This window comes from Drosophila mojavensis, unplaced genomic scaffold (assembly GCF_018153725.1).
Source record: "Drosophila mojavensis isolate 15081-1352.22 unplaced genomic scaffold, ASM1815372v1 contig_72, whole genome shotgun sequence".
In the NCBI taxonomy this organism is placed as follows: domain Eukaryota; kingdom Metazoa; phylum Arthropoda; class Insecta; order Diptera; family Drosophilidae; genus Drosophila; species Drosophila mojavensis.
In genome coordinates, this window is record NW_025318897.1 from 3,345,248 (window position 1) to 3,366,062 (window position 20,815).

The 20,815-nt window shown below is 36.1% G+C and overlaps 1 protein-coding gene across 3 annotated transcripts in view; it reads right to left on the reverse strand.

Moving 5' to 3' along the window:
- Positions 1-18,356, reverse strand: part of LOC6585871 (b(0,+)-type amino acid transporter 1) — an 88,375-nt gene extending 70,019 nt beyond the window's left edge. For 2 of the 3 annotated variants that reach the window (XM_044009333.1, XM_044009334.1), the window contains exon 1: positions 18,120-18,356. In XM_044009333.1, coding sequence (XP_043865268.1) covers positions 18,120-18,203 — 84 coding nt within the window. In that variant the 5' untranslated portion in view covers positions 18,204-18,356. The remainder of the gene's footprint in view (positions 1-18,119) is intronic. The other variant, XM_044009331.1, reaches the window with a different exon arrangement.
- Positions 18,357-20,815: the final 2,459 nt, after the last annotated feature.

Consider the following 20,815-nt stretch of genomic DNA (forward strand, 5'->3'; position numbering starts at 1 on the left):
AACAGTTCGAGATCTGAACCTTTCGATGAATGATGATATTTCACAAATAAAATTTCAGGTCTCTAGCGATTTCTCAGATCGACGTATGTACATGCAGCCCGACGGATAGATGTACAGACAGGGCTAAATCGACTCAATTCGTAGCCCTGATCAAGAATATTTATACTGTATGAGGCCCGTCACTTCTCCTCTTGCTTGTTACATACATTTTAACAAACCAGATTCCCCATTTTCAATGGCTTCGGGGTATAATAACCATAAGCACCTAGGATGAATCCAACATCACCTCATCAACGAGTATCACCTGAACCAACACCGCTACTTGGTGGCCGCAAAAATGGCAGCTGCAACATAATTCAATCGACATTTCCGTTCTTAGAATAGTTTTTGTGTATACCTCATTTAGAAAAAAAATTTTATTTAATATGCTCTGTGATACTCAAACATCATTGCTATTGAATTTATTGAAATCCAATTTGACTTTTTGAGTGTGACCACATAGATTGCAAAATCAATCTTAATTTTAAACAGTTTCTGAAAGTTTGGGATTTTAAGGAGCTACATAATAAATGGATAATTGATAAAACTAACATAGAATAGAATAAGTTTTGAGCATTTTTACATTTGTATAATCGACCCCTTAGTGAATTGGCTTATTTATATTTCATTTAGTCGATGCTATCAAATTTCAGTTTTTACTGTAAATTTACAATTTGATTTTACAATTCACATGTACATTTGTACATATACTCATACAAATATATATATTTTATTGTCATTTCTGATGCTGCCAATCGGGAAATTTGTATTCACCTCAGATAATTCGATTATACACTGCGCGTCATCAGGTTAGCGCCCCCCTTACTCATTTTCTTTTACTTTTTTTCTTTGCCTATTAAACGCAACTTCTTAGTTTTTGTTTTATTTTTATTATCATCTCTTATCGTCTCTCATAACAAAAAAAAAAAACAAGTAAGAAAGCTCTAGTCGAGACTACTCGACTACGAGATCCCCTGAACCCTTGGAGTAATAGCTATTTCAATAATTTTTCGCGTCTTTCAGCTTACACAAGAAACACGCACACACACACACACACACGCACGCACGCACGCACACACAGGCATACATAAACACACATACATACACACACATATACACACACACACACACACACACACACACATACACAAACAATTACATACATATACACACACAAGCAACAACACGCATGGGCGGCAGTGAGCGCTTACTATGAGAATTTAATTGCTTAATAACTTTTTTTGTGGACGTACGATCTTCATGAAACTTTCAGATTATGATTATAACATGGATATGCATGTATTTGCCAAAGCACAAGTCTCTAGTATTTGAAATACGCTTTTTACAAAAGTGAGGGTGAGGGGGTGAATTTTAGGGTGAGGGGTAAATTTTAACAAAAACCGAAATTGTATAAATTGCAAATAAGCATACATTGAAAATTTGAAGACTTTAGCAATAAAGGTGTAGAAGATATAATTTTATAACTGGTTTTCGATATGGGTTTTTATCGATAAAAAATATCGAGATGAGTTATCGATTTTTAATGATAAACTTGATATGCGCGCTGTAATTACGGACATTATAAAAAAAATTTGAAGTCTCTAGCTCTTATATCTTCGGAAATCGACGCGTTCATACATACGGACAGACGGACAGACGGACGGACGGACAGACGGACAGACGGACAGACAGACGGACAGGGCCAAATCAACTCAGCTCGTCGCCCTGATCAAGAATATATATACTTTGTGGGGTCTGCCACGCCTCCTTCTGCCTGTTACATACATTTCAACAAAACCATTATACCCTGATTTCCCATTGAAAATGGGTTCAGGGTATAAAAAGAGCGAGAGTAAACCCGTTATGTTTTATTTTCTATTCTTCTTTATTTTCGCAAAGAATGCGTGCACTTATTTTGCGTCAATAAATTAGCGCCCCCAAATGCAAATGTAGTTGTCTTGCTTATTTTGGCATTTACACACACCCAATTTCTTATGAAGCTCAAAGTACTCAATATATTTATAGTATGGGTAAAGCAACAGTTTTATCTTTGGTTAAAAAATCAAAGATTGAGGCATACTTTTAATCTGCGTTATGCTACCATAAAATTGCTGAAAAGACAGGAATAAACAGAAAACCAATTGGCAATTTTCTTAAAAATAAGGAAAACTTTAGAAAAAAGTATATAGGCGGCAATAAAGTGATTTCACAAGGAGATAGAAGAGTATTCGTTCGGGAAGCTTCGAATTCCCACGCATCGACCACGAAGACTAGGGACAAGACCGGTGTTAAGACGAGCTTATCAACGATCCAAAGAGTAATTAAAAAAGTTAATTACTTAAAGAGCGAAATAAAAAAAAAAACAGTCAATATGCTGAGAAAAGAAATACGCATTAATTTTGCCCGGGCGAACATGACGTGGTCTACCCAATGAATTATGGGCGATTTTCCATGATAGGTGACATCAAGTCCAAAAATTTCTTGTGAAATATTAAGAAAATTTTTTTATTCCCTAGTAAACACTCCAATTAGATGGAAAAATTTTATAGTGAATTTTGGGGGTCAATTCGCCTTAAAGTCAGCTGATCTGTTGAAGCTTCTATGTATAAAAATTGGCACAAAAATATGCTCAAATTATTATTGTTTTCATATAAAATAAAAAAAATCAAAAAGTAAAACAAAGCTCAAGATATTTGTAATCTGTAGCTAACATTATATATGCATAAATGTTTGTGTGTTTTTTATTGTACATGTTATTGCTAATTGTATTTTTAACAAAAATCTAACAATTTTAATTGTGTTCCGTGGACTATTACTTATAAAGTGCATATCAAAACATGCAACTAATTATGACAAGTTACTAAGCAATATGTCTAGTTTACGGTATTAAAAAGCATTTTTGCTTTTGAAAAAAAAATGCATTGGTGTAGGTAGCAATATCTTACTACGGCACTTGCAAGCTTCAATTTTTGACATCGCGCATGAACGCATAGGACTATAACACCGTGTTTAAAACTGTTGTTCCGCATTTCTAAAACCTGTCTGAAAGCCCACAGTAGATGATAATGCTCCAATTCAGACCGCCCGATCCGTTAAATTTTGGATTGCGGGACAAAAAGTTGACCTCATACTCACCCGACCTTAATATCAGTGAAAACGTCTGGGGATGGTTGGTCAGGTATGTATGAGTCCGGAAAGCAGTATATTTATTTATTTATTTATTTTCTTAAAGCTATTGACAAAAATGAGAGTCAATTTTAATTTAAAAAAGCCTATACAAAGTACACGATATAATTTCAATAGTAATACCAACCCGATGGGGGTATTTTATTTGCCAGTCCGGCCGGCTATGCCCACGTCTCACAGCCAAATATGGTCAGTGATACTATTGAAGCTATGAAAAGAAAGTGTTAGTAAGAAAACTTAAAAAAATAAAATATTAAAATGTAGGTTATTAAACAATATTTAGCATACTTAAAATAATTCTTAAAATAATAATAAAAAATAAAAAAATAATAATAATATTAAAAAAAAAAAATAAATAAATAAATAAAAGGAGTTAAAAAAAAAAACAATAATAAAAAAAGAATAAAATAAGAAGAGGTAAAGTATAGAAAAAGAAAAAGGCCGGTAATAAGAGAAGTTGCAAGAAAAGTTAATAAAAAGAATAAGAAATAATAAAAAGAAAAGAGTAATGGAAGAGCCAAAAATAGAGTATAAGAATAGAATTGAGAAATCACTAACACAACATTAGCAGCAAAAGCGTATGCCAATGCTTATGCCTGGGCATTGTGAGTGATTTCCCTAAGATAAGCTGATAGTACACTTTTTATTTTAGGAGGAGAGAGCTCTAAGGAAAAAACGTGATAATATTTATTAAAATTAACACAAAGAACATGAAACGCACTGTGCAAAGAATAATCCCTAGTGCACACAGGTAAATGAAGCGGACGATAGTGTCTAGTTGCTCGGGACGGAACCAAAAAAATTTAGACGACCCAACAAAGAGGACGAATCAATATCACCACTAATCAATTTATGCAGAAAAACAATTCCTAAAATTGTTCTGCGATTGGTTAGCGATGGAAGATCAATTAGCTGGAGCCTACTATGATAAGACGGTAATCGTAAATTACTGTCCCATCTAAGGTCTCTTAAGGCAAAGAGAAGAAACTGTTTTTGGACCGATTCGATACGATCCTGATACAGTTTATGTTGCGGAGACCATACGACAGAACAATACTCTAGGATAGGACGCACAAGCGAAGTAAATAAGCGCTTGGTAATAAAAGGATCTTTAAATTCCTTAGACCAACGTTTAATAAAGCCAAGCGCACTTTTGGCTTCATTAATTATGGTAGAAATATGAAGATTAAAGTTAAGTTTACAGTCAAAGAATACACCAAGATCTTTGACTGTAAAGATGCGTCGTAAGGAATTATTGCTAATTTTATAATCAACAATTAGAGGAACGGTACGACTGAAGGTCATTGTCATACACTTTGAGCAATTTAGGTCAAGCTGGTTTGCCACACACCAAAGTTGAAATGCATTTAGGTCATCTTGAAGGTGAAGATGTCCATTTGCCCTGGAGTATGGAAGGCAAAGTTTTACATCATCAGCATACATAAATATAGTGGAATACGAGATACAACTAGGAAGGTCATTTATAAAAAGGGAAAAGAGCAATGGGCCCAAATGGCTACCCTGAGGTACACCAGACGAAACAAAGATAAGTTTAGACATAGCTGTTCTCAGCAAGACTCTTTGGGTTCTACCCGTTAAATAGGATGAAATCCAAGAGACAAGACTGGGTGAAAATCCTAAGCGTTCAAGCTTAAGAATTAGTATGTAATGATGTACTGAGTCAAATGCTTTACTGAAGTCCGTATAAATAACATCGGTTTGCATTTTTTTGGAAAAGCTGTCATTAACAAGCGACGTGAACTCAAGTAAATTAGAGGACGTAGATCGATTTTGAACAAAACCATGTTGAGATGGTTGAATAATCGATTTGCAAAAATGCTGCAAGGCCGATGTTATGATTTTCTCAAATAACTTCGGAATAGCAGATAATTTCGCGATGCCTCTATAATTGGAAATATCAGATCTTCCACCTTTTTTATATAAGGGAATGATGAAAGATTCTTTCCAAATTGAAGGGAACACAGAAGTATCCAAGGACAAGTTAAACAATTTTAGTAATTGTGACTGAAGAGAAACACTGCACTCTTTAATCACACAACTAGGAATATTATCAGCACCAGGAGAGAAAGATGATTTCAATGTCTTAATGGCTGCAGCCAGAGAGGATGCAGTAACTTTGGGAGTATTTATAGATCCATATTCAGGAAGAGAATAAGGATATGAGTTGCTGTAGAGATCAGCAGAAGAATAAGTGGATTGAAAAAAATCAGCAAATAGATCAGAGGAATCCTGATCATTGCATGTTTTTTCACCTCCAAGGACAAATGAGGACGGCAAACCAGAGGATTTACGCTTCGAGTTTACAAATGAGAAAAATTGTTTGGGATCACGAGTAAACTGACGTTTGCAACGTGTAAGATAATTCTCATAACAGCTAGAATTTAAAAGATTGAAGTTTGACTTGGCAATGGAATATTTGGACCAGTCAATACTTGAACCAGACTTTTGTAATTTTTAAAACATTTAGTTTTAATGTTTCTTAAGTTCGAAAGAGTTTTGGTGAACCAAGGTGGCTTATTTGAAACTGGCGAAATACGGCGGAGAGGGACACAAACATCCAGAATAGAGTTTAAGGTAGAATAAAAAAACGATGATGCTAAATTAATATCAACCGACTCATATAAAATAGACCAGTCTGTTGAATTAATTAGTTCGTTAAGCAAAACGAAATTGCATTTACGATAACAGCGACTAAGTTTAGAAGGCATTGGAGTATTAGAGGGAGGATTGTCGATAGTTAATAAAACCTCTAAAGTGGGATGATATATATCCTCAGGTAAGGAGAAAGGAGTTGATCTCGCGACATTAATTAGCGAATCATGATTAACAAACACAAGATCAAGAGTGCGATTAAGATGGTTTGAAATAGAGTTCATCTGAAACATAGACAGGTTAAACAATTCATCAAAAAGATAGTGATCAATTGTCGGAATAAAGTAATTTGCATTACAAGTTGAAGACCAAGAAGTGTTCGGAATATTAAAATCACCCAACACAAGAAGACAATCTCTATCATTTACATGTTCATTAACTTGTTTAATACAATTTATGTGGTGTGCATAAACTTGTACATCAGAAGAGGGAGGGATATAAGAACATGTGATGTATAATGAGCACGATGGCAGAGTTAATTTAACCGCTATAATCTCCACATCATAAAGGGACGAAAAGGTGAACAATTCAGAGTGGATAATGGACTTAACCGCAATTAACACCCCACCACCTCTGCGCGACGAACGGTCGAGTCTATAAATAGTGAAATTACTTGAAAGAATTTCACTATTATGAATATTACTACTTAGCCATGTTTCAGTGAAAGCGATAATATCATATTGTACACTGAAACTATGCAAGAAAAGACTTTTAAGTTTTGAGTTTAAGCCACGTACATTTTGATAAATCAGGGACAGCTGAGAAGAGGTTTGTAAGTAATTTAGTTTTTTGGTACAACGTTTGATGAAGATTGCACCGAAGGTAAATTTACTGAAATAGGCATCGATCTGTTACGATTTTTGGGTTTAAATTCATGAACAACTACATGAGGTGGCCAGAAATTAGGGTCACAAAGGGTTTTAAAGTGTTCTACAGGCACATTGATTTTGAACGAAGCAATTTCACGCGGTGTCGCGAAACTAAACTTCGATATAAAAACATTAACCGGAATCTTATTTGAGATAAAAGCCGATACTGCCTCAATGGTAGTGTCAGATGAAAGCCTAGATAAGAAAACTTGCTTTCTAGGAGAGACAACAGATAAGGTAATGCTATGAGAGGCTGACTTATTGTCACTCTTTGTTTGAGCAACAATAGAAGTAGCATCCAAATTTGGGACAGGGGCTTGAGTTTCAATAGAAGCGTCAATAGGAGAAACAGATATGGGACAAGGTGAAGGAGGATCTAGAGAATTGGGAGCCGACGACAAAACAGAAGCGCAAGGTGAGGGGAGGAGCAAGCGAATTAGGTGACGGTACTATTACAGAAGGAGTTACCGACAACAAAGGAGTATCCAATTGAGAGAGAGGACTTTCAAAGCCGTACTGATTTAAGATTTCCTCAGCAGCAGCCATGTCACTGGTCAACTGCATAGAAATCTTCTTCAGTTTTAAAAACTGAGACCTCACAGCACTATACATTTTAGAAAAGTTTATTTGTTTTTCCAAACAAATCGGACAAGACCAGCGTATGCCTCCACTACCAGCTTTAGTAGTAGACATAATCTTGTCATATTCACGCCCAGTAAGACCTGCACACTTAGTATGCATCATGTTATCACACAGCCAGCAACTTATAAATTGCGCTTGTGCAGAATCAACTGTTTGCCTGAAAGTGCAAGCTTTTTTGCAGCAACTCATATTGGCAATCGGGATAAATCACAAAATTACTGAATGTAAACAGAAATGTCACAACAAAGAGAGGTATAAATGTGTTGAGAGCGAGTCCAACAACAAACAGCCGTTACAGAGCGCAACGAAAATATATGTTGAGAGAGCGAGTCAACAACAAAAACAGCCGTTACGGAGCAGATCAAAAGTCCTCAGTACAAAGGCATTGTTAATCGAAGGTATTGGACATGCTTGGTCAACCATATCCTTGAATTATATTGAACAACTTTAGAATTCTATTCCTAATCGAATTTTTGAAGTAATTTAAACAAAAATAATAATAACTTCATATACAGGTGTTACTTTTGGTCATCAACTTAAACAAATTGAATATATCGCAAGGGGCGCTAATCTGATGACCAAATCTTTGTTACATTTTCATACTCATTCACGAAAGTGAATTAGTATATTGGTTTTGCGCAATGTCCGTCTTGCTGTCCGTCCGTTCGCCCGTCTGTCCGTATGAACGCAATATATTGGCGCATCGACCACCCAAGATCACGAGCTATGGCGGATATATCTACGCCCATTGGGGGCGTGACAAATCGCATAAAACTGTATCTCCAAGAGTTTTACAGATAGAGCGCTGAGATTTTGCACGTCAGCTAATGTTATAATTCTATAAAGTCTTATGACAAAATTATATGTCTACGCCCATTAAAGGCGTGGCAAATCGGACCTGAAGATGTAGTGATTTTTTTTCTGCTATATTTTGGACACTATTGAGGCCAGAGACCTCCAATTTTGTATATATACTCGGGTTGATCACCCAAGACCAAAGAGCATTATCAGGTATATGTCCGCCCACAGGGACGTGGCAAACCGCAAAAGAGTATGTCTCCCAAAGTATAATATCTAGAATCTTCACATTTAGATAGTTAAGATACCAGTAAACTCCTCTATCAATGACCCAAAAATAATTTTTACGCTTTTTTAGGGGCGTGGCATATCGAAAAATACCCTGTCATTTTCACATTTTTTGAGGGTAAGCATTCAAATTTTGTAGTTAGAGTACCGTTATCTCGTTCTAAGAACTGACAAAAAATGAGGCGTCTATGCCCAGTAGGGGCGTGGCAAATCGGAAAAAACTGCATTTTCTACAGTATTATGAATGAATAAGTATTCCGCAGTCGGTAACGCCCGACTGCAACGTTCTTACTTGTTTTGTTGTACATTTTCCAAAAAATTATTCCTTATTATTACAGCAGCCATATGTATAGGTACATTTATACCATATACTGGTTAACGCATTGACATAACTTTTAACTATCTTAGAAGCTTCAACTAGTATCAGACTCATCAGTTGTGAGTAGGTGAGTTAAAAATATGAGCCACAAATAAATACATACAGTGACAAGCAAAACTGTAATACGAATTCAATGTTGCAACTTCAACGGTCTGAAGTTTTGCTTCTACTCTATGGATGTTTAAGATCTTAATTTTGTTTTTTTAGTACGATATTTGGCTATATTACCTGAAAATTTGGAATCATTCGGTTCGCTAGAACAATTATAAGAAATAAAAATGTAAAGAAAGTCAAATGTTACAGTTTTGCACCCGGGTCATTTTTCAACAAATGTATTTATTAATAATTTTTTAATAATTAATGCATAGCTTGAAACTTAATATGGTCAGATAAAACAATGAACAACCATTTTGAGTCATATGGACAATTCTGGCATTAGCTGAAAGCTCCCACAGTTCAGTCTGTTGACTGTAACAGTAAAGAAAGGCAAACAAGCGCGGTGGCTGCTCTCTTTTGGATATCATTGAAAATATATGGAGTCATGTGAAATCGCAGCCTGCGAATTATGGGTGGCTCCAAGTGGAATGAAAGAGCCGTGGGAGAGGAACAAGGATATTTGGTGCGCGATACTTCCTAAAATGGTGCGAGGGTATGTAACATGTAACTGTAACATTTGACTTTCTTTAAAATTTATATTTCTTATAATTATTCCAGCCAACCGAATGATTTCAAATTTTCAGATAAGACAGATAAATATCATACTAACAAAATAAAACAAGTAAGAACGTTGCAGTCGGGCGTTACCGAGTGCGGAATACTCATTCACATCCCATCAACAATTTAGTAGTTAAGTTTCGCTCTAATACTGTAGAATACAGTATACAGAATACAGGTTTTTCCGATTTGCCACGCCCCAACTGGGCGTAGACATCTCATTTTTGGTCAGTTTTTAGAAAGAGATAACGGTACCCTAACTGCAAAGTTTGAATGCTTACCCTCAAAAAATGTGAAAATGACAGGGTATTTTTCGATATGCCACGCCCCTAAAAAAGCGTAAAAATTATTTTTGAAGAATCGATAGAGGAGGCTACCAGTAACTCAACTATCCAAATTTGAAGCTTCTAGCTATTATACTTTAGGAGATATAAACTTTTGCGGTTTGCCACGCCCCCTGAGGGCGGACATATATCCGACAAAACTTTTTGGTCTTGGGTGATCAGTCTGAGTATATATACAAAATTTGAGGTCTCTGCCATCAATAGTGTCCAAAATATAGGAGAATTTAAAAAATCACTATATCTTCAGGTCCGATTTACCAAGCCCCCAATGGGCGTAGACTTATAATTTTATCTTTAGACTTTATAGAATCATATTATACATATTACATATTAGCTGACGTGCAAAATTTCAGCATTCTAGCTGTAAAACTCTTGGAGTTACATTTTTATCCGATTTGCCACGCCCCCAATGGGCGTAGATATATCCGCCATAGCTCGTGATCTTGGGTGGTCAACGCGGACCTACATACCAAATTTCAGCTTTCTAGCTCTTCAACTAACATGATTTCTGGTATATCGGAAAATGCATTTTCCGATTGCCACTTTATAAATCGGAGATATACACGAGTATGTGTTCCAAGTTTCAAGTCTCTAGCTTCAATAGCGTCGAAATAGATTGCGTTCATACGGACAGACGGACAGACGGACAGACGGACGGACGGACAGACGGACAGACGGACGGACAGTAAGACGGACATTGCACAAAACCAATATACTGATTCACTTTCGTGAATGAGTATAAATAAGATCTTAAACATCCATAGAGTAGAAGCAAAAATATAGACTCTTGAAATTGCAACATTGAATTCGTGTTACAGTTTTGCTCGTCACTGTATGTATACATATATATTCTTTAATAAAGTGGATAATAATTCTTTTCTATTGTATTTATTTATTTATTTTATTTTATTTTGTTATATTTTTGTTTGAGTACTTTGCTCTCATATCAATACATTTTTAATTCGTGCTGTTTTTGCCAGTCCGTATATTGCGTTGCCATAGCCCAGCAAATAAATTGATCATTTTGTAATTATTAGTTCTGATCATTAGCACTATCATCACCAATTAAATGGAAAAACGTGGGGTATCAACGAAGTGCTACGAAGAATCAATTGAGTTAAATTGAATTGCGCACCGACAACCAACAGCAGTGCGACAGTCGTGAAACGAATCCAAATGTCAATTAATCTTATTGTAAGTTGCAAAAAACTAAAGGAAATTATTAACATAATTGACAAGCTGATGCACAGTTTTAATCGGCTTCCTTTTACTTTTCCTAAAACAATAAAGCATATATTTCTTATATTACTTATTTGACACTGAAAGAGAGATGAATCTAATTTTAATAGTAGGAGATTGGTAATATTTACAAATAAGATTTTAGTTGGTGACAACATCAACTCGAAAATTCCAGTACTAAATTTAAGGTCAGTTTCAATTATATATTCATCTTAATGTCTAATACATAAACACATTTTTTCCGAGAGCTCCTTTCGTCACTTAAATATATGTATGACGTAGACCTTGGAAACGTGTGAAACAGTAGGCTAGCAGGTGATTTAGTATGTTAACTTGGCCCCCGCTTAATACGGGGGTTACGTTCCTAGAAATCCTCGTGTTAAGCGAAACATGGATTCAGTACAAAATAAGGGCTTACGTTCTCAAAATTCAAAAATGGCAGAAAAAAATCTGTTTGGTCTGTTTTTATTAAAGTTTCATGCATTTATTCAAAATTAACCAAAAGCTATTATGTATATGCCTTTAATAAATGCATAACATTCATATTTTCCAAATTAAAAGTTGGTATTAAATAAAACAAGAACGTTGCAGCTGGGCGATACCGATTGCAGAATACTCATTCACAACCCAAACGTTGTCAACCAGAATATATAGTGCAATTTTCAAGTCTAGTGCGCAACAAAAAACAGATCCCATTCAAATTGGAAAATCATCATTGCATTCAAATTACATATATAATTTATACAATTTTGATTCTTATTATATATTTTCATACATATATTGGATACCGGCTCCAAGCTAGCAGCAGATCAGCGCGATTTCCCTAGGAAGCGCGCCTTTTCGCACATTCCTAGAATTTCGATTGATTTCTGGATTTTCTAGCCGTTACTGTAGTTTTGTCTGATGACGCTCTCTTATTAAGCTATTCTATTTTAGCAACTGGCTGGTCAAGCAAAGCAGTAGCGCAAATTATGTTAGAGTAGTGGAGGTTCGAAACCTCTTCGATGTTATTTTTATTTTGTATACCCTGAACCCATTTTCAATGGGAAATCAGGGTATAATGGTTTTGTTGAAATGAATGTAACATGCAGAAGGAGGCGTGGCAGACCCCATAAAGTACATATATTCTTAATCAGGGTGACGAGCTGAGTCGATTTGGCCCTGTCCGTCTGTCTGTCCGTCCATCCGTCTGTCCGTCTGTCGGTATGTATGAACGCGTTGATTTCAGAAGGTATATGAGCTAGAGACTTCAATTTTTTTAAATGTCCGTATTTACAGCGCGGATATTGAGTTTATCATTAAAAATCGATAGCTCATCCCGATATTTTTTATCGATAAAATACCTTATCGAAAAGCAGGTTTAAAATTATATCTTCTACATCTTTAGAGCTACAGTCTCCAAATTTTGAATGTATATTGATATGCATTTTATACAATTTCGGTTTTTGTTGAAAGTTACCCCCCACCCCTAAATCAACCCCCTCACTGTCACCTTTGTAAAAGGCGTATTTCAAATACTAGAGACATGTGCTTACGATCTAAGAGTTTCATGAAGATCGAATGTCTACAAAGATGGCTGACGCATATAAATGCCGCAATCCGGGCACTATAAATGCCAATTGCCACGCTCCTAGTGGCCGTAGACTCCTCAGTTCTTAGAACGAGCAATCGGTAACCTAAATGCCAAATTTGAATTCTTACGCTCAAAAAATGTGAAAATTACAGGGTATTTTTCGATATGCCACGCCCCTAAAGAGGCGTAAAAATTATTTTTGGGGCATCGATAGAGGAGGCTAATAGTAACTCAACTATCCAAATTTAAAGGATCTAGCTCTTAAACTGTGGGAGGTTTTCCGCCCCCTATGGGCGGACATATATAGCTCGTTGGACTTGGGTGGTCAACCCGCGTATATATACCAAATTTCAGGTCTCTAGCATCAATAGTGCCTAAAATATAGCAGAATTCGAGAAATCTCTATATCTTTAGGTCCGATTTGCCACGCCCCTAGTAGGCGTAGATATATAATTTTTTCACCCATCTTGCATTTCAGCATTCTAGGTTTACAACTTTAGCAGATACAGTTTTTTCCGATTTGCCACGTCCCTAATAGGCGTAGATATATCCACCATAGCTTTTAAACTTGGGTCGTCGACGCGGACCTACATACCAAATTTCAGCTTTCTAGCTTTTCAACAAAGATAATTTCTGGTGTATCGGAAAAAGCATTTTCCGATTTGCCACGATCCAGGCGAATCGGGAAAATTTTAACACTTTATAACTCGGAGATATACACGAGTATGTGATCCAAATTTCAAGTTTCTAGCTTCAATAGCACCGTAATAGATTGCGTTCATACGGACAGACGGACAGCAAGACGGACATTCCACAAAACCAATATACTCATTTCACTTTCGTGAATGAGTCTAAAAAAAAAAAGTACAGAAAACAGGATAAACAATTTTTTTATAAACTTGCAATTTATACTACATTTGCAGATTCTACAGTACGCCTTATTGTTGTCGTCTTCATCTCGGGTTATGCACGACTTGAAATCTGGCTGCTCTGGCCAGCAAAGAAGAAATTGTTGCCTATAAGCCTCCTTGGGCATTTTATCACTCTATTCGCATTGAACACAATTAAAAACGATATCGATAATACCAACAAAGCACCTACACAATTTAATTTTACACAATTCATTTTGGCACGGTTCTTAGCCAAATATCGGTACAGAATTTAGCATATGTATCTAATGCTAAAGTTCTGTTCAACTGTTCGGTCCGAAAAACGGACAAATTGGCATCATTGGTGATTGTATACAGTATGAAGTTTTACAACATCGCAAAGAAGTATGGCAACATTGTGTCAGACTGACTGATGCAGCAGCGCACCAATACATTGCTACGCCATCAACATTTCACATTCATGTTATCAATGTTATGTTCAATGTTAATTACATAAATCTCTGACACATATGTATGTATGCACATATGTATGTATGTATAGATACATATGTAGCTTGTGCAGATATTATTAGTTTTAATTTCCCAGCAAGCTTAGATCTAAGTTAAACGGCACTTTTTCTTACACACATGCCAAAATGTGCAAATTTTGTTATTCGATCGTGAAAGCGCAAGTGAAGTGCAAGTGCGAAGTGCAAACAAATCAATTATTATATCAATTATATCAAGTACCAAGTAAGAAATCTGTAGTCGAGACTGCTCGACTTCGAGATCCCCTGAACCCTTCGAGCAATAGATATTTCAATCATTTTTCGTGTCTTTCTGCTTACACAAGACACACGCACACACACACAAACACACACACGCACACACACACACACACACACACACACACACGCACACATACACGCACACACACACACGCACACACACGCATACACACACACACACGCACACACACGCACACACACACACGCACACACACGCATACACACACACACATACACGAAAACAGGCACCCACGCCTAAACACGCATGGTCTGCAGTGTGTACTTGCTATGAGAACTTAATGGTTTAATAGCTTTTCTTGTGAACATACGATCTTCATGAAACTTTTAAATTATAATATAGATATGCATGTATTTGCGAAAGCACAAGTCCCTAGTATTTGAAATACGCCGTTTACAAATGTGAGGGTGAGGGGGTGAATTAGTGGTGGGGGTAAATTTTGACGAAAACAGAAATTGTATAAAATACATATAAGTATACATTTAAAATTTTGAGACTCTAGCGTTAAAGGTGTAGGAGATATAAATTTATTACTAGTTTTCGATAATGTTTTAATCGATAACAAAATAACGGAACAAGTTATCGATATTTAAGGCAAAACTCGATATGCGCGTGCATAGGAAAACAAATTTCATGTCTCTAGCTCTAATATCTTCTGAGATCGACGAGTTCATACAGACTCTCGACTAGAGTCTTCTTACTTGTTTAAGATAATATATATATATATATATAGTAAATGAAAATTATATTAATAAACAAGTAAGAACGTTGCAGTCGGGCGTTACCGACTGCGGAATACTCATTCACATCCCATCAACAATATAGTACTTAAGTTTCGCTCTAATGCTGTAGAATATACAGGTTTTTCCGATTAGCCACGCCCCTACTGGGCGCAGACACCTCTTTTTGGTCAGTTCTTAGAACGTGATAACGGTACACTAGCTGCAAAGTTTGAATTTTTCGATATGCCACGCCCCTAAAGAGACGTAAAAATTATTTTTGGGTCATCGATAGAGGAGGTTACTGGTAACTTAACTCTCTAAATTTGAAGCTTTTAGCTATTATACTTTAGGAGATATCAACTTTTGCGGTTTGCCACGCCCCCTGTGGGCGGACATATATCCGACAAAGCTTTTTGTCATCGATAGAGGAGGTTACTGGTAACTTAACTCTCTAAATTTGAAGCTTTTAGCTGAAGCTTTTAGCTATTATACTTTAGGAGATATCAACTTTTGCGGTTTGCCACGCCCCCAGTGGGCGGACATATATCCGACAAAGCTTTTTGGTCTTAAGTGATCAGCCCGAGTATATATACAAAATTTGAGGTCTCTGGCATCAATAGTGTCCAAAATAGAGCAGAATTTAAAAAATCACTATATCTTCAGGTCCGATTTGCTACGTCCCTAAAAGGCGTAGACTTAGAAATTATCTTTTGACTTTACAGAATCATAACATTAGCTGACGTGCATTTTCAGCATTCTAGATTTACAACTTTAGGAGATACAGTTTTAGCCGATTTGCCACGCCCCCAGTGGCCGGAGATATATCCGCCATAGCTCGTGATCTTGGGTGGTCGACGCGGACCTACATACCAAATTTCAGCTTTCTAGCTCTTCAACTAACATGATTTCTGGTATATCGGAAAATGCATTTTCCGATTTGCCACGCCCCTAGTGGGCGGATCGGGAAAAATATTAACACTTTACAAATCGGAGATATACACGAGTATGTGTTCCAAATTTCAAGTCTATAGCTTCAATAGCGCCGAAATAGATTGCGTTCATACGCACAGACGGACGGACGGACAGCAAGACGGACATTGCACAAAACCAATATACTGATTCACTTTCGTGAATGAGTATAAAAAATTATTTTCGTTGCAAATTATTAAAAATTGTATACGAATATGAGTCAGAAATGATTAAACTATGACTCGTGAAAGACTCTTTTATGATTAAAAGATGACTCGTGGAAGACTCTTTTATGATTAAACAAGACTCTAGTCGAGACTGCTCGACTAGGAGATACCCTGAACCCTCTAATTTGATATTCTAATCACTCTGCACTTCTTTTCGGCACACACACATACACACACACGTATTAGAACGCGCTCTGTTAACTGCGATGTAAGAGTGACTGCGCTTGGGCTGCGCTGCAGTGTGGGCAAAATTATAAGAATTTATTTGTTGAATAATTTAATTTCTAGACGTACAATCTTAATGAAACTTCAGAGAGTAATCATATGGTGAAAATGTATGTACATTCCAAAGCACAAGTCTCTAGTACTTGAAATACGCCTTTTACAAAGGTGAGGGCGAGGGGGTGGATATAAGGGTGGGGGGCATATTACAACAAATATTATTAGAGCTCTAGCTCTAAAGGCGTATTATATATAATTAAATAACTAGCTTTCGATAAGGATTTTAATCAAAAATAAAATATCGAGAGTAGTTATCGATATATAGAGAGAAACTCGATATGCGCGTGATATACACGGACCTAGGAAAACAATTTCAAGTCTCTAGCTCTTACATCTTCTGAGATCGACGCGTTTATACATACGGACGGGCAGACAGACACACAGGGCCAAATCGACTCAGCTGGTCGCCCTGACCAAGAATATATGTATATACTTTGTGGGGTCTGCCACGCCTCCTTCTGCCTTGTTACATACATTTCAACAAAACCATTATACCCTGATTTCCCATTGAAAATGGGTTCAGGGTATAAAAATGCTGGGTGCGTTGCTCTAAATTAATTCCCAGCTGTGTTTGTATGTATGTATGTATACATGGACATATACATATGTATGTATGTATATGTACATTAATTCATATAAACAGAGATGTATGTATGTACGTATGTATATTGTATTTTATTACATAAACATACATACATATGCATGTATACCTACTTGTATGTATGTATGTATATCACGTATTATTTCTCCAACGGTATCTTAAGTAATTGACAAGCTTTTAAGAGGGCAGTAACAATATGTACATAGTACATACACACTTGTATGTACATATATATATATATATTTATGTTAAAACAGTTCTATTAGGCTTGGGAGAGTATGTTTGTTTCATTGTCACACTATTAGGATGTTGTCCCCATGTGAAGTGTATTTTCATTCGGTTTAGCTACCTACAAACATATGTATGTATGTATGTACATATGCGCATGTACATACATATGTATGGAGACTGCAACAGCTGTTTTGCACGTAATTATCCACATTTGTACGTGTGTAGCCCACCATGGTGTGCGTTTCCCCGCCAAATATTTAGGTTGGTTTTTATTTTTAGCGCATGCGTATGAGTGCATGTAAATTCTGAGTATTATTGAGGTTTCAACTTTCAGGTCTCAGTGACGCCCACATCGTTTTTTTTTTTTTTACGCACATCTGTGTATGTATGCATTGATATTATTCATTTGTGATTAGTAAGTTATTTTTTTAGTGCAACCGAAACGGTGTCACATGCTGCACCACACTCTATATATGTCTACATATGTATGTACATACATACAATGTCACTGTATGATCTGCCACTTAACACAACAAATATTGAACACAAAAAATTTACACTTGCCAAAAAATATACAATACATACATATGTATGTACATACATGATACGTGATATTTTCCATACTGGTAGCTGATTTGCCATTTGAAGGCGTAATAAGTCCACTCACCATCGGCATAAATATGGTTTGTGTTGCTTGGTTGGACATGCTGATACATGACTTGATGTAGTGCACCAATGTCGTCACTTTCATGTCACTTTAAACACTACAGGAGAATGAAAGCATTCGCGTTGGGCTCTGAGTATTTATACATATGCATGTATGTATGTATGAATGTTCACAAAGCGCCAAAAGTTGCGTCGCTGCCACCGCCGTTACTGGTGATACTACTGCTATTGCTGCGGCCTACTGCTGTCGCGCTGCTGTTATAGCTTTTACACCCTGTTTCCATATAAAGGTTGATTACACTGTGCAACACAAAAAAGTAAACAAATGGAAACACAATCTGTGTTTATTTCTGATTTTTATATACATATGTATGTATATATTTTTATGGTGACTTTATTGACTTTATAATGGGCTGTAAAATAAAATTAAATAACTTTGTGATAAAACAATAAAAAAATTTAATTTATTTCAATACGTGGAAGCATACATATGTACATAGAAACATGTGTGTGACGTCGGCATTGCAGCTCGTCTCTCTCTTCCTCTATATTATCTCCCTATTTCTAACAATGTCTTTTGTTGATTAAATGTGTTGTCCTTACATACATACATATGTACATATGTGTGCATACGTTTCGCTGTATTTTTGCATGTCGTAAAAGCCGTTGAATAACTGAACAATATAAGCGATATAAGCGAATGTCTTTAAAAGCGAAGATGTATCAAGCGGAGGCTCTTTCACATACATATGTACAAGTACGAGCATACTATAATATACATATGTACATACATATATAATATATGCTATATACATATATATGTATATACATATACATACTTATATATAAGTATATCTATTTATGTACATACATACATATGTATGTATAAATCTAATTATTTGACTTTGTTAATTTTGTAGTATAGTGCTTTCATTTGTTCCTTGGTAAAATTTCTGTTATTGCTTTTCTCTTTGACGAGCTTTTGCCTGCCCTTAAAGTTAAAAGAGAATAAGTAAGAAAGCTCTACTCGAGACTGCTCAACTACGAGATCCCCTGAACCCTTCGAGCAACTAATATTTCAATAATTATTCGCATATGCACATACACGCATACACACAGACATACGCCCGCACGCAAAAACACACATTGGCTGCAGTGTGCGCTTACTATGAGAAGTTAATTGTTTAATAACTTTTCTTGTGGATGGACTATCTTTTTGAAACTTTCAGATTATGAATATAATATAGATATGCAAGTATTTGCCAAAGCCCAATTCCCTAGGGGTGGACAAAACCGAAATTGTATAAAATGCATATAAGCACTAACCAGAGAACACATAGACTAGAACAAATTTTTTCAACGATGAAAAAATGCTCTGAAAAGACCGGACAACTTCGTATTTGCTCGGCCACAAATACATAGTCACACATGTTTCCAGAGATTGCAAGTGTGTGTGTGCTTGCCCGTCGCGAATTCATATTCTTTGTGCGTATCAACGCTTTCATACCCTCCCCACGAATATCCATCGAAACGCTACATTTTGTTTGCATGAGCCTGACAAACGCTTTTATGATTTAGGTTACCCTTCACTCAAAAGGAAAGAGCTGGGATCGTCGCCAACAAATATCAATTTTTGAGCGCTGCTGAGTTCGGTGATTTGAGCGACCATAGAGAGAGATAGAGAGAGATTGATAGAGAGAGAGAGAGAGTAGGAGAAATAGCGCATAGCTGTGTTTCATATAAGAATGGGACCATTTCGTTTGAGCGCTTGCAGTAGTGCTGTAAAACTATCGATTGAACTATCGATCTATCGAATATTTATATTTCTGCGTCCATAACGATTGTTTTTTATACTATCGATAGAGATGATATCGTGCATTGAACATCATTTACTTTGGCGCAACTTCGCAAGTCGGCGGCTCTTTTTGGTAAGAAATACATTTATAAAGGTAGGTACACACGATGCAAACAATTTGCAGCAAGTTGATTGCTGCAATCAAATTTGCACGTTTGAACACGAGTGCAAACATTTTGCTGCAAATAAAAAATTTGCAAATACTGTTTGCGGTAACCTTTTTTTACTTGTCGTCTGAACACAGAATTTTGCCGTTAGCTTGGTTGAGTCAGTTGTTTGCTTGTTTGCATGTGCTGTTTGCTTTCAGCCGCAATATTGCAGCAAGCAAAGCAAAATGTGGGATCGCGAGAAAACGATTGAATTAATTGAATTGTAAGAGAATTTTTGAGTTTTATGGGATGTTTCGTCAGCAGACTAAAAGTAATTATAAAAAGCAAAAGGCTTATCGCGAAATTGCTAAAAAAAAATGTACTTTTTCTAATAAAAAATTGAAAAAACTGACTGACATGCGAAAATTGTAATAGTTTTTTTATCACCATATTGTAGCTCTTTTAAAAGGTTCTGATGCACTCCTTGTTCATCTCTTTTAGAAATCCACTCTTTCACCCAAAACTTTTTTTGTTTTTTGCAGACTTTGATCTTCTCATTTTTATTTTATTTTTTTTTATCAAAATTGCTAATATAGCAACAGCAGCAGCTCTCGATTGTTGTGCAGACATTAATGCAATATATTGAACGAAATAGCCATGTTTGCGTGCAAAATAAAAATTGATTGCAGCAAGTAATTTGCATGCAATATTTGCATTGGTGTGAACATTTGTGCAAATTATTTTCAACTTGCT